This window comes from Salmo trutta, chromosome 32 (genome assembly GCF_901001165.1).
Source record: "Salmo trutta chromosome 32, fSalTru1.1, whole genome shotgun sequence".
In the NCBI taxonomy this organism is placed as follows: domain Eukaryota; kingdom Metazoa; phylum Chordata; class Actinopteri; order Salmoniformes; family Salmonidae; genus Salmo; species Salmo trutta.
Genome location: NC_042988.1, coordinates 35,795,011 through 35,810,541, shown reverse-complemented (window position 1 = coordinate 35,810,541; position 15,531 = coordinate 35,795,011). Strand labels below are relative to the sequence as shown.

Genomic DNA, 15,531 nt, shown 5'->3' with positions numbered 1-15,531 from the left:
AATGCCAGAGGAACTAAGCCCTCATGGTGTCTGCTCCTCAACGGCTGTTATCACGTTCATTATGTCTCCTATCTCTGTTTACCAACTCAAATCAAATCAAATCAAATCAAATCAAATCTATTTATATAGCCCTTCGTACATCAGCTGAAATCTCAAAGTGCTGTACAGAAACCCAGCCTAAAACCCCAAACAGCAAGCAATGCATGTGAAAGAAGCACGGTGGCTGGGAAAAACTCCCTAGGAAAAACTCCTGAGAAAGGCCAAAAACCTAGGAAGAAACCTAGAGAGGAACCAGGCTATGAGGGGTGGCCAGTCCTCTTCTGGCTGTGCCGGGTGGATATTATAACAGAACATGGTCAAGATGTTAAAATGTTCGTAAATGACCAGCATGGTCAAATAATAATAATCATAGTAATTGTCGAGGGTGCAACAAGCACGTCCGGTGAACAGGTCAGGGTTCCGTAGCCGCAGGCAGAACAGTTGAAACTGGAGCAGCAGCATGGCCAGGTGGACTGGGGACAGCAAGGAGTCATCATGCCAGGTAGTCCTAGGGCTCAGGTCCTCCGAGAGAAAGAAAGAAAGAAAGAAAGAAAGAGAGAATTAGAGAGAGCATATTTACATTCACACAGGACACTGGATAAGACAAGAGAATACTCCAGATGTAACAGACTGACCCTAGCCCCCCGACACATAAACTACTGCAGCATAAATACTGGAGGCTGAGACAGGAGGGATCAGAAGACACTGTGGCCCCATCCGATGATACCCCCGGACAGGGCCAAACAGGCAGGATATAACCCCACCCACTTTGCCAAAGCACAGCCCCCACACCACTAGAGGGATATCTACAACCACCAACTTACCGTCCGAAGACAAGGCCGAGTATAGCCCACAAAGATGTCTGCCACGGCACAACCCAAGGGGGGGGCGCCAACCCAGACAGGAAGACCACGTCAGTGGCTCAACCTACTCAAGTGACGCACCCCTCCCATGGACGGCATGGAAGAACACCAGTAAGTCAGTGACTCAGCCCCTGTAAAAGGGTTAGAGGCAGAGAATCCCAGTGGGAAGAGGGGAACCGACAAGGCAGAGACAGCAAGGGCGGTTCGTTGCTCCAGCCTTTCCGTTCACCTTCACACTCCTGGGCCAGACTATACTTAATCATAGGACCTACTGAAGAGATAAGTCTTCAGTAAAGACTTAAAGGTTGAGACTGAGTCTGCGTCTCTCACATGGGTAGGCAGACCATTCCATAAAAATGGAGCTCTATAGGAGAAAGCCCTACCTCCAGCCGTTTGCTTAGAAATTCTAGGGACAATTAGGAGGCCTGCGTCTTGTGACCGTAGCGTACGTGTAGGTATGTACGGCAGGACCAAATCGGAAAGATAGGTAGGAGCAAGCCCATGTAATGCTTTGTAGGTTAGCAGTAAAACCTTGAAATCAGCCCTTGCCTTAACAGGAAGCCAGTGTAGGGAAGCTAGCACTGGAGTAATATGATCAAATTTTTTGGTTCTAGTCAGGATTCTAGCAGCCGTATTTAGCACTAACTGAAGTTTGTTTAGTGCTTTATCCGGGTAGCCGGAAAGTAGAGCATTGCAGTAGTCGAGCCTAGAAGTAACAAAAGCATGGATAAATTTTTCTGCGTCATTTTTGGACAGAAAGTTTCTGATTTTTGCAATGTTACGTAGATGGAAAAAAGCTGTCCTTGAAGCAGTCTTGATATGTTCTTCAAAAGAGAGATCAGGGTCCAGAGTAACGCCGAGGTCCTTCACAGTTTTATTTGAGACGACTGTACAACCATCCAGATTAATTGTCAGATTCAACAGAAGATCTCTTTGTTTCTTGGGACCTAGGACAAGCATCTCTGTTTTGTCCGAGTTTAAAAGTAGAAAATTTGCAGCCATCCACTTCCTTATGTCTGAAACACAGGCTTCTAGCGAGGGCAATTTTGGGGCTTCACCATGTTTCATTGAAATGTACAGCTGTGTGTCGTCCGCATAGCAGTGAAATTTAACATTATGTTTTCGAATGACATCCCCAAGAGGTAAAATATATAGTGAAAACAATAGTGGTCCTAGAACGGAACCTTGAGGAACACCGAAATTTACAATTGATTTGTCAGAGGACGAACCATTCACAGAGACAAACTGATATCTTTCCGACAGATAAGATCTAAACCAGGCCAGAACTTGTCCATGTAGACCAATTTGGGTTTCCAATCTCTCCAAAAGAATGTGGTGATCGATGGTATCAAAAGCGGCACTAAGATCTAGGAGCACGAGGACAGATGCAGAGCCTCGGTCTGACGTCATTAAAAGGTCATTTACCACCTTCACAAGTGCAGTCTCAGTGCTATGATGGGGTCTAAAACCAGACTGAAGCGTTTCGTATACATTGTTTGTCTTCAGGAAGGCAGTGAGTTGCTGCGCAACAACTTTTTCTAAAATTTTTGAGAGGAATGGAAGATTCGATATAGGCCGATAGTTTTTTATAATTTCTGGGTCAAGATTCGGCTTTTTCAAGAGAGGCTTTATTACTGCCATTTTTTGTGAGCTTGGTACACATCCGGTGGATAGAGAGCCGTTTATTATGTTCAACATAGGAGGGCCAAGCACAGGAAGCAGCTCTTTCAGTAGTTTAGTTGGAATAGGGTCCAGTATGCAGCTTGAGGGTTTGGAGGCCATGATTATTTTCATCATTGTGTCAAGAGATATAGTACTAAAACACTTTAGTATCTCCCTTGAGCCAAGGTCCTGGCAGAGTTGTGCAGACTCTGGACAATGAAGCCCTGGAGGAATACCCAGATTTAAAGATGAGTCCGTAATTTGCTTTCTAATGATCATGATCTTTTCCTCAAAAAAGTTCATAAATTTATTACTGCTGAAGTGAAAGCCATCCTCCATTTGCGAATGCTGCTTTTTAGTTAGCTTTGCGACAGTGTCAAAAAGAAATTTCGGATTGTTCTTATTTTCCTCAATTAAGTTGGAAAAATAGGATGATCGTGCAGCAGTGAGGGCTCTTCGATACTGCACGGTACTGTCTTTCCAAGCTAGTCGGAAGACTTCCAGTTTAGTGTGGCGCCATTTCCGTTCCAATTTTCTGGAAGCTTGCTTCAGAGCTCGTGTATTTTCTGTATACCAGGGAGCTAGTTTCTTATGACAGATGTTTTTAATTTTTAGGGGTGCAACTGCATCTAGGGTATTGCGCAAGGTTGAATTGAGTTCCTCGGTTAGGTGGTTAACTGATTCTTGTCCTCTGACGTCCTTGGGTAGGCAGAGGGAGTCTGGAAGGGCATCAAGGAATCTTTGGGTTGTCTGAGAATTTATAGCACGACTTTTAATCTTCCTTGGTTGGGGTCTGAGCAGATTATTTGTTGCAATTGTAAACGCAATAAAATGGTGGTCCGATAATCCAGGATTATGAGGAAAAACATTAAGATCCACAACATTTATTCCATGGGACAAAACTAGGTCCAGAGTATGACTGTGGCAGTGAGTAGGTCCAGAGACATGTTGGACAAAACCCACTGAGTCGATGATGGCTCCGAAAGCCTTTTGGAGTGGGTCTGTGGACTTTTCCATGTGAATGTTAAAGTCACCAAAAATTAGAATATTATCTGCTATGACTACAAGATCCGATAGGAATTCAGGGAACTCAGTAAGGAACACTGCATATGGCCCAGGAGGCCTGTAAACAGTAGCTATAAAAAGTGATTGAGTAGGCTGCATAGATTTCATGACTAGAAGCTCAAAAGACGAAAACGTCATTGTTTTTTTTTTTGTAAATTGAAATTTGCTATCGTAAATGTTAGCAACACCTCCGCCTTTGCCGGATGCACGGGGGGTTTGGTCACTAGTGTAACCAGGGGGTGAGGCCTCATTTAACACAGTAAATTCATCAGGCTTAAGCCATGTTTCAGTCAGGCCAATCACATCAAGATTATGATCAGTGATTAGTTCATTGACTATAACTGCCTTGGAAGTGAGGGATCTAACATTAAGTAACCCAATTTTGAGATGTGAAGTATCACAATCTCTTTCAATAATGGCAGGAATGGAGGAGGTCTTTATACTAGTAAGATTACTGAAGCGAACACCGCCATTTTTAATTTTGCCCAACCAAGATCGAGGCACAGACACGGTCTCAATGGGGAAAGCTGAGCTGACTACGCTAACTGTGCTAGTGGCAGACTCCACTAAGCTGGCAGGCTGGCTAACAGCCTGTTGCCTGGCCTGCACCCTATTTCATTGTGGAGCTAGAGGAGTTAGAGCCCTGTCTATGTTCGTAGATAAGATGAGAGCACCCCTCCAGCTAGGATGGAGTCCGTCACTCCTCAGCAGGCCAGGCTTGGTCCTGTTTGTGGGTGAATCCCAGAAAGAGGGCCAGTTATCTACAAATTCTATCTTTTGGGAGGGGCAGAAAACAGTTTTCATCCAGCGATTGAGTTGTGAGACTCTGCTGTAGAGCTCATCACTCCCCCTAACTGGGAGGGGGCCAGAGACAATTACTCGATGCCGACACATCTTTCTAGCTGATTTACACGCTGAAGCTATATTGCGCTTGGTGACCTCTGACTGTTTCATCCTAACATCGTTGGTGCCGACGTGGATAACAATATCTCTATACTCTCTACACTCGCCAGTTTTAGCTTTAGCCAGCACCGTCTTTAGATTAGCCTTAACGTCGGTAGCCCTGCCCCCTGGTAAACAGTGTATGATCGCTGGATGATTAGTTTTAAGTCTAATACTGCGGGTAATGGAGTCGCCAATGACTAGGGTTTTCAATTTGTCAGAGCTAATGGTGGGAGCCGTCGGCGTCTCAGACCCCACAGCGGGAGGAGTAGAGACCAGATTAGTCTCGGCCTCCGACTCCGACTCGCTTAACGGGGAGAACCGGTTGAAAGTTTCTGTCGGCTGAATAAGCGACACCGGTTGAGCATTCCTACAGCGTTTCCCTCCAGAAGCCATGAGAAAGATGTCCGGCTGCGGGGACCGTGCGAGGGGGTTTATACTAACGTTACTATCTGTACTTGCTGGTGGCACAGACGCTGTTTCATCCTTTCCTACACTGAAATGACCCTTGCCTAACGATTGCGTCTGAAGCTGGGCTTGCAGCACAGCTATCCTTGCCGTAAGGCGATCGTTCTCCTGTATATTATGAGTACAACGACTGCAATTAGAAGGCATCATGTTAATGTTACTTAGCTTCGGCTGTTTGAAGTCCTGACGAACCATGTCCAGATAAAACCTCCGGGGTAGGAGAGTTGAATGAAAAAAAAGTTGAGTGAGGGAAAAAGTAAAAATATACGGTAATGAAAAAGTAAAAACCGTCAGGTAGCAAAGTAAAAACGGCAACAAAAACGCACAACAGCGTAAACAAGTCTGCAAGTTGTGACCGGAAACCAACTCTCTCTTTACTTTCTCAAAAGACATACAATGATATGACAGTGGGTTTTCCTGGTCGTAAAACCCATACATTGTGATATATTCATAAAGGAGAGAATACTAACTGTAGTTGTGACTTTGCTCTCTGGTGTTTGGGTGGAAAGCTGAAGACGTGTACTGAGTGTATTGATGCTGGTGGACAGTGACAGGATCATGTGAGGACCAGAACAGGGTTGTGTTCATTAGGCCCCAAACGGAAGAAAAGGGACTGAAACCAGGAAGTGCTACCTGAACTTGTCTAATAAGAAACATGTGTTATCCACTGCAGAGCATTTTGCCATGTTGTGTCCTGATAAGTCCCAGACGGTTACCTACGGTTACTGATTGACAGCAGATGAGACTTAACCATGGAGAACAAGGATTCCTTGCACATATGTTTACACTAGCAGGGTGAACCTCCACCTCAATCTGTCTTTGTCACATTGTCCTGTAGCCGAGATAAATACCAGACTAGGATGTAGGAAGTATGCCAAAGTGAGACTAGGACTATAGCAGACTCACTGTGTGCATATTGTCTGTTTACAAAGATTGTGTGTCCAAAATGGTGGGCTCTGCAGAATATGGAATTAGTAACATGCCTCTATTCTTAGATACTGTATTACTTAACACAACAGTAAGCAGCAGGCCACATCACCTCTGGATCACTACACCAAGGTGTAGTTTGGTTATGACTTACTACAGAGAGAGGAGGAACAGTAGAGATACTGGGACGACTTTGAAATGACATTAAAACCCATCATATCCCACATGGTTAATTTGCTGGCACAAGTCCTGCTGAGACTTATACTGTCCAAATATGGACTCCGTAAAGTCGGTTTAACATTATGGTTGACCTTAGTGCTTTTTTTTAACCTCAGAAAGACACATATTTGCTGTGGACAAATATTCATCAGTGAGTCATGGACCTACAGCATGCAGCTGAACAGAGTTACAAAGTTGGAATCACATGACCTAATGATGACTGTATGAAGTGAACTATGAATGCACCTTTACTATGTAATTGAACAGTTTCTCTCTCTCTCTCTCTCTCTCTGTGTGTGTGTGTACTGTACACAGTGTTTTATTTGATACAGCATTCAGTCCAAGGCCATGATTAGTAGAAGTGTAGAATGAGTAGATATTGTACCCAATATGGGTACCAGGTGACCTCACCAGGAAAAACTCAGGGCCCAAATTATTATTCTAGCCCAGAGTGTTTCTTGGTCAGATTATTATTATTATAGCCCAGTGTTTCTTGGTCAGGTTATTATAGCCCAGTGTTTCTTGATCAGATTATTATAGCCCAGTGTTTCTTGGTCAGGTTATTATAGCCCAGTGTTTCTTGGTCAGATTATTATAGCCCAGTGTTTCTTGGTCAGATTATTATAGCCCAGTGTTTCTTGGTCGGGTAACATGATCAGAAAGGGTGCAGAGTCCTACTATAGAGATGAATGCTGACATTTTGTTATGACGGTATTAGCATGGCATCGACCAAGGCTAATCACTAACCAAACTGCTGCTACACTGTATAGACTCCAATGTGTGCTGTAATTGTCAAGTCAACATTGTCATGTCGTGGTTGAGAATCATTTAATTCATTTTTCGTCCAAGCTGAATAGAACTGTTTGATAGTTTAGATAGCAAAGACAACGCATTTTTCAATCACTATTGTCCAGCCCTGTTTGAAACCATCCCTTGTCAAGTTTCACGTCATTCATAAATTGTTGCTATTATGTTGCTGTTACAGAATAATGTCCAAGAAAGAGCAGTTTTTGCTTCAGCAGGTATTGAATACTGTAGTCGTCTTCATTGCTGTAAATTAAGCAGCGCTAATCTGTTTCTCCGTCAAGCAACATTTCTTCAAAGCCCAAAGAACAAATCCACAGTCTGATCAGTTACAATTCAAAATGGCAGTCTTCAAAAACACTGCAGGTCATGCTACAAACACCGATAAATCTCTACCGCATCGTGGATTCATTATTTGAAATAGTTACCCTTAGTTTGGCAGCGTTTGACTTGCATCTGACCCACATTTTATAGCTGGTCTTCAGGCTTGCCGAGTCATGTCATGTTTGAGATGCTGAGCTCATCACAGGCTACCCAGGCCTAAGGAAGGCCAATCACCCACCTACCCCATACTATTTCTGAGAGGTCAAGTCTACTCATCCCAGGCCACCCATCCAGGCCTAGGGAAGGACAATCACCAACCTATCCCACACTGTCTGTGAGGTCAGCTCTGGCACGCTGGCATATGGAGCCTTACCACTGGGCACACACTGGTTCAATCAACATTGTTTCACGTCATTTCAACGTGGAATAGACGTTGAATTGACCTCTGTTCCCAGTGTGCCCTCGCTTTGGGAGGTCAGAGGTCACGCTGAGGCCTCCAGTCTGAGCAATGTGAATTTGAGAAGGGCTAGAAAACATTGTACCCCTGAAGGGGTGCAGCATTGTTCATTCTACTCCCCGTCATCATCACTCCCTAAATCTCACAGGCATAACCTGTGGATGGATCTATGCCTATACGGTAGTGTGTACTATACTGTAGATCTAGCTAGAACAGTCAGCCTTCTCCTCTTAGATAAAGGTTCACCTGACCTAAAGTTAGTCATAGACATGCTGCCCAATTTGCCTTAGTTTGTCCCCTGTTCAGGCTCTGGCGCCACACTCCTGTGTATGTGTGTGTTTAGTGGCCATACATGTGTGTCTGTGTTCGTCTGCCATGCATGAGTGTGTGTGTGTTTCGTGGGAATGCTATGTGTGTGTGTTTGTGGCTATACATGTTTCTGTGTGTGTGACAAAACAAGCCTCCCATCCCTAGGCCTCAGCATCCCATCCTCCATTCTGTCTCCTAAACAAGAGAAGTGTACAGTATGAGTGATTCATCCCTCTCTTATCTGTCCTGAAGACACATGATGACTGTTGCAAACACATCCAACTCAAAGACATTTCACTGACAACTTCTGGTAGGTTATTTTGATTATATATTACATACATACTGTACATACACACACACTGGTCAGTTTATTAGGTACACCTCCATGTTCACGTGGCCGGGGCTTGCTATATAAAACCGAAAGCCAGGCACAGAGGTATTCAGTTACTGTTTGATTGAATGTTAGATCAGGCTAAACGAGTCACCTAAGCATCTTTGAGCGTGGTATGATTGTCGGTGCCAGGTGCGCCAAATCTGGTATCTCCAAAACATTCGCCCTCCTGGGCTTTTCACACCGGACAGTGTCTAGGGTTTATCGAGAATGGAGCGACAAACAAAAACATCCAGTCAGCGGCAGTCCTGTGGGCCAACACAGCTCGTTGATGTCATCTGCACAATTGAATTAGTAATTAGAACAATTCATTTTAAAGGATTTCTTTGGTTGTATTTACACAGTCACACAATTAGGATATTTTTTCCCACTAACTGGTCTTTTGACCAATCACATCAGATCTTCTCACATCAAAAGACCAATTAGTGAAAAAAAGATCACAATTGGGGTGACTGTGTAAACACAGCATCAATAGCCTTGTCCAGATATGCATTTCTGCCAAACCCCTCTGACACTCAATGTTGTCTTGCCATGACAAACACAGTCAGAGAAGTTGGCAGCTACATCAACAGGTAGAAATAACTGTTATATAAACCACCGGAAGTTGGTGGCACCATCTGTCCATTACTATTATTCTCAGTAGATGGAAGTTGCCGGCTGCTATGGATGATGGTTGATTATCTTACGGTGTCCACACTAGGACACGCTCCTGTCCACACTAGGACACGCTCCTGTCCACACTAGGACACGCTCCTGTCCACACTAGGACACGCTCCTGTCCTTACTAGGACACGCTCCTGTCCACACTAGAACACGCTCCTGTCCACACTAGGACACGCTCCTGTCCACACTAGGACACGCTCCTGTCCACACTAGGACACGCTCCTGTCCTTACTAGGACACGCTCCTGTCCACACTAGAACACGCTCCTGTCCACACTAGAACACGCTCCTGTCCACACTAGGACACGCTCCTGTCCACACTAGGACACGCTCCTGTCCACACTAGGACACGCTCCTGTCCACACTAGGACACGCTCCTGTCCACACTAGGACACGCTCCTGTCCACACTAGGACACGCTCCTGTCCACACTAGGACACGCTCCTGTCCACACTAGGACACGCTCCTGTCCACACTAGGACACGCTCCTGTCCACACTAGGACACGCTCCTGTCCACACTAGGACACGCTCCTGTCCACACTAGGACGCGCTCCTGTCCATACTAAGACACGCTCCTGTCTTTACTAGGACACGCTCCTGTCCATATTAGGACATGCTCCTGTCCATACTAGGACAGCTTCCTAATAGGACAACGTATCACCTACCCTCAAGCATTACCACCAAGGGAGACAAGATCTGACCCTGTATCAGTTGTTAGGAACAACTTCTACCCACTCCACTCTTCTCAACTAGAGTCTGTTGCTGAATGGTTTCATTTGTTTGCCTCTGTACAAGGAATTAGTATTGCTCAGGAGCATTTTCTCTCTCTGATTCCATTTTGCCATTATGTCTTGTTTTTGTACAAAATATATTAAGCATTGTTAATATTATTGCTGTTCCTTAGAAATATTGTTCCTTTGTTTGCTCATAAACATTTTGAAAGTTGCATGTATACGTGTGTTTCTTCATGAAAGGCTCGAGAGTTGATCTCCTTACCACATTGTCAATCATAATGATGTACACAGTAAGCCTAAAGTCCTGACTTTAATAAGTGTAAGAGATTCGAGTATTGATTAATAATCCCAAAATCCAATAACAGAATACATTTAATCACATCGCATCCCTATCAGAGCCCAGGAGCACTCAGTGAAACACTGCCCCTCTGTGGTGAAAATACGCTACTAAATGAAACAGTGACCAGATTCTCCACGGTGTCTTTTCCTACTCAAGCCTCGTGATTTCTGAATCGACAGTGGAGGCTGCTGAGGGGAGAACGGCTCATAATAACGGTCAGAACGGAGCAAATAGAATGGCATCAGACAGCTGGAAACCATGTGTTTGATACCACTCCACTGATTCCGCTCCAGCCATTACCACGAGCCCGTCCTCTCCTCAGCAGACATAACCAGATAATTCCATACCTTACCAAGGCCTGTACTCCTACTGTCTTCCATCATCTAGCTAATAATGATAGGGAACCAGTTACTACTGTTAAGTCTAGGGGCGGTTTCTTGCACACACTTGTCTTGAACTAAAAAAACAACTCAATGGACAATGTACACAAAAGTAATCCATCAAGTGACTTTAGTCCCACACAAGTCCATCAGGTATCCATGTAGGAGCACAGCAAGCAACCATCTCTCTCATCACCACATGGCATCCTGAAGTCCTGAACCAAAGATTGTAGGTTAGCCACAGCCTTCCTCCAAACTAAAGTTGCCCCAGTAGCACTGACCGTATAGCTAGCTACTGCAGTAGAAGTGCAGTCTAATCTCTGCTCTTGCAGTATGCAATCTATAAACATACATTAAGCGGATTTCCGGTAAGGGTGAATGGTGTCCCATTTATTAATTTAGAACTATTGTACTCATGTTGTACTATACCTGTGAGACCACTTACAGCCTAAGCCAATCACCACCCAAACAGTGGAAACCTCACCCAAACAGTGGAAACACCACTCAAAGTGTGGGAGTGCCCACTTCTTAGGCTGCAGGACCGGAGAATAGGCATAATATGCCATCTAAACTGACATTTCCTAACACTACCATGAGGTTATTGACTCCACTAGGATCTATTGGAACAAGTCACTTAATCTACTATGGAGGGCTTCAGGGAAACAGAATGACACAGCAAGAGAAACAAGCTAGTAAGCATCAGGCATTAAAAGAGCTTGAACGGGATCTTAAGCACATACACATTACAGGACTTAACATACGAAATGGATGACGTACACAGCTGTGCTCACAGAGGATCTCTACCCACTAGGCTCCCTGCCGCCCCAAACTATAATGTAGAGGGCTTCAGGGAAACTAGTATCCACATCTGTGGCAGGCAGTTCTCCATCTTCTGTCTCTGTGTTCGTGGTTTACCTACAGGGATGTATTCAGTGACGTGAAACACAGCTTTAAAGATAGAATGAATAGCTGACACCATTTCCTATTCTATCGGACATTCATTTCTACTAAAACGCATTTCTATCCAAACGTTGTCATTCTACACCATGAAACTGCACACTACACTAGAGAAAAGATGGAACAGATTTAAAAAGAAGGAAGAAATCAGGCAATGGAGACAGAGTATGTTCTAATTAAAGAGAAAAAAGGACCACGAGTTCTGAGTTTAATCACTGAAACGGACAATGTCTCTCCTCTCACCTCCTTACACATTAGGGCTGCGTTCCTGAATGACCTCTGGGTGGCGCTCTTCTCTCAGACCGCCACGATGCATCGGAAGCCTTGGTGGTGCGACCATTTAAACGTGTGATTTCTCTGTTCTTCTACCATCTGTTCTGGCTCAGGATTCAATAATGGACTATCTGTACCAGACCAGAGGATAGACATGGTTTATTTATTTTTATTGTTTGTTTCCCGAGCAGCTGAACCAGACCAAAAGTGTTAAGGTATCAATGTGGTATACATTTTTCCCCACATTTCTTTTTTAAATCTTTACATACACAGTGATATTCAAACATAAAATACCTAATAACACATTTGTGTTGTTTCTTTTTAGAATCAGGATTCAGACAGCATACTGATAGGATAGAGCACTGTGTTACTGCACTGCAGAGGCAACATACCACAAGCCCCATTGGGTCGTTCACATCAGGGCACGCAATGGATAACGTTTTAAAAAGTTTTGCCACGGAAAACTTAAATGAGCTTTTCTCATCGGACAAGCCCAAGCAGTCCCTCCCAGTTTGTGAGTTTTCTATTTGGTGCCTAATGAACATGACCTTAGTCTGAACAGGCCACGTGTGGTTGTTGTTGTGGATATTACGAGAACACGGCTGGATTCAAAACTGGATCAGGTGCAGCAAACAGACAGCGCCAATCTTTCATCATCGTCATTTATCCCCCCCAACACAGTACAAATATCATAGTCAATGGAGTCTTGTAACAGAAGAGGTGTAGGCGTCGAGATATTATTAAGGCGACATTAAGACAGACTGACATGCGTCCAAAATGGCACACTATTCCCTATGTAGTGCACAACTATTGGACAGAATTCAAAAGTAGTGCACTATATAGGGAATAGTGAGCCATTTCAGTTTTGCCCTAGACCTGCACAGCTGTGTTACAGTAGGCTTATGTTAGCACATCGCTTTAGTTGACAGACTCTAGGTCTGTGTTTGAAATGGCCCACTATTCCCTAGAGAACTACATTTGTCTCTGCAGTATATGGGGAATAGCAAGCGATTTGCCCCAGGTATGCACCCTACTGTGTTGCAGAGGCCTTCAGTTTGAGTGGCTGCATTCTAAAAAGACCCACAGCAGTCTGATAGCCATGGCCTCTAATCCTCTAAACATACTGTGCCTAGCCTGGTCCCAGATCTGTTTGTGATGGCTTGCCAGCTCCTATAAGAGTTTTAGCAAGACAGCACAAACAGATCTGGGACCAAGCTACAGAGAATACATTGCCTCTACTTCATAATGCTACAAGAAACCTATAGCTTTTCTCAAAAATGTCAACAGCCAAAAGTGAGCCAATTTAAAATCACCACCATCATTATATACCCAACAACACTTTCCACGATAAAGAATACTACATCGATATAACGTCTTCTGAAGTTACCATGACAGCAGGGAAGGGACATTACTGCACCGCAACAAAACAGAACGATGAGATTAACGTGGACACTGGAAAGAAACGGTACACAAAGAATTTCAATGAATGAGTCACTAAATAAAAAAAATTGATATTCCCTTGCCCTCAACCAAAATTAAACAAGAAAATAAAAAACTAAAAAATAGTTTGAACATGGGTACGTTCAGTTTGCTCCAAGTCCATTTTTCGTGTTTGGCTACGCTTACCAGGAAACTAGCAAGGATGGCGTCTCGAGCTCTCAGTTCTCTCACTTTTCCTCTTTAAGAAAATAGATGTACTAGAGGGATCATACAGCCTAATCCAGAACTAAATTCAAATGATAACAATCATAACCTGACCTTGTTTGCTATTTTAATTTAAATAATACCATACTTTTGTTTTGTTGTTGTAGTGTATATCGCTTTTGCATTCAGTTGTGTATGCATATAAAGACGTGGACAGTCTCCTCCCATCGTGACTGTATGGTAAATGCTTGGTTAGTGGAAACGAGAGCACCATGAGGAAAGAAACAAGAAGTCACAATTGAATACTGTAGTTTAAGGGTTTGAGCCCCACTGTGCCCTCTTTCCTCCTACTTCCTCTCCTCAGAACTGTCAATCACTCTCGCCAAGGCTCCGCCCCAACGTCAGAAAAGGGGCGGAGTGAGGGAGAGAGGGGGAGGGTTCCTTCCCACCCACACCACCTCATTTTCTTTCTCCATTTAGCTGTGTCAAGTAGATGCCGGGAGCTCAGTGCTGTTTTTGAACAAGTTTTGCATGATTTTTCACTATTTATTAGTGATTGTTTATGTTAGACTGTCACCCCTGTCAGGGGGGGTAGTAGTAACTGGTATAGTCAGAGTTTCAGGTAGGTTTGTGTGTTCGTGTTTTATCGTCCTCTGTTCCACAGTCATTGGTTGGTTCCTCTCATCTCTTTGAGTGTTGGGTTGGTTGGTTCTCCGCAGAGTCAGCGGTCTCCAAGGTAAGGCTACTCATACTCCAGGAACTGCTTGTGATAGAACAGGAGATACCTGAGGGGAAAGGAAAATAGCTATTAGACTTACATGTGATTAGTAGCAGTAGTAGTAGTGCAGGGAAATAGCTAGATTAAATGTGATTAGTAGCAGTAGTAGTAGTAGTAGTAGTAGTAGTAGTAGTAGTAGTAGTAGTAGTACTACAGAGAAAGTGCTATTAGACTTAAATGTGATTAATAGTAGTAGTAGTAGTGCAGGGAAATAGTTAGATTAAATGTGATTAGTAGCAGTAGTAGTAGTAGTAGTAGTAGTAGTAGTAGTAGTAGTACTACAGAGAAAGTGCTATTAGACTTAAATGTGATTAATAGTAGTAGTAGTAGTAGTGCAGGGAAATAGTTAGATTAAATGTGATTAGTAGCAGTAGTAGTAGTAGTAGTAGTAGTAGTAGTAGTAGTAGTAGTAGTAGTAGTAGTACTACAGAGAAAGTGCTATTAGACTTAAATGTGATTAATAGTAGTAGCAGTAATAGTAGCAGTATTAGTAGTACAGGGAAATAGTTAGATTAAATGTGATTAGTAGCAGTAGTAGTAGTAGTAGTAGTGCAGGGAAATAGTTAGATTAAATGTGATTAGTAGCAGTAGTAGTAGTAGTAGTAGTAGTAGTAGTAGTAGTAGTACTACAGAGAAAGTGCTATTAGACTTAAATGTGATTAATAGTAGTAGCAGTAATAGTAGCAGTAGTAGTAGTGCAGGGAAATAGTTAGATTAAATGTGATTAGTAGCAGCAGTAGTAGTAGTAGTAGTAGTAGTACTACTACAGGGAAAGAGCTATACCACTTAAATGTGATTCATAGTAGTAGCAGTATTAGTAGTACAGGGAAATAGTTTGATTAAATGTGATTAGTAGCAGTAGTAGTACAGGGAAATAACTATTAGACTTAAATGTGATTAGTCGCAGTAGCAGTAGTAGTAGTGCAGGGAAATAGTTAGATTAAATGTGATTAGTAGTAGTACTACAGGGAAAGTGCTATTAGACTTAAATGTGATTAATAGTAGTAGCAGTAATAGTAGCAGTATTAGTAGTACAGGGAAATAGTTTGATTAAATGTGATTAGTAGTAGTAGTAGTAGTAGTAGTAGTAGTAGTAGTAGTAGTAGTAGTAAATGTAGTAGTAGTAGTAGAAGCAGTGCAGGGCAATAGATTAAATGTGATTAGTAGCAGCAGTAGTAGTAGTAGTAGTAGTAGTAGTAGTAGTAGTAGTACTACAGAGAAAGTGCTATTAGACTTAAATGTGATTAATAGTAGTAGCAGTAATAGTAGCAGTAGTAGTAGTGCAGGGAAATA

The 15,531-nt window shown here is 43.2% G+C and overlaps 1 protein-coding gene and 1 long non-coding RNA gene across 3 annotated transcripts in view; one reads left to right on the top strand and one right to left on the bottom strand.

Moving 5' to 3' along the window:
- Window positions 1-5,347: 5,347 nt before the first annotated feature.
- LOC115171801 (uncharacterized) lies at window positions 5,348-10,078 on the top strand. Its single transcript, XR_003871254.1, has 2 exons — window positions 5,348-6,686; window positions 6,745-10,078. It is a non-coding gene; the product is annotated as an uncharacterized LOC115171801 (long non-coding RNA).
- A 1,882-nt stretch (window positions 10,079-11,960) lies between these two features.
- The window catches only part of LOC115171799 (ubiquitin carboxyl-terminal hydrolase 22), a 73,883-nt gene continuing 70,312 nt past the window's right edge, over window positions 11,961-15,531 (bottom strand). For both annotated transcript variants that reach the window (XM_029728946.1, XM_029728945.1), the window contains one exon: window positions 11,961-14,245. In XM_029728946.1, coding sequence (XP_029584806.1) covers window positions 14,203-14,245 — 43 coding nt within the window. In that variant the 3' untranslated portion in view covers window positions 11,961-14,202. The remainder of the gene's footprint in view (window positions 14,246-15,531) is intronic.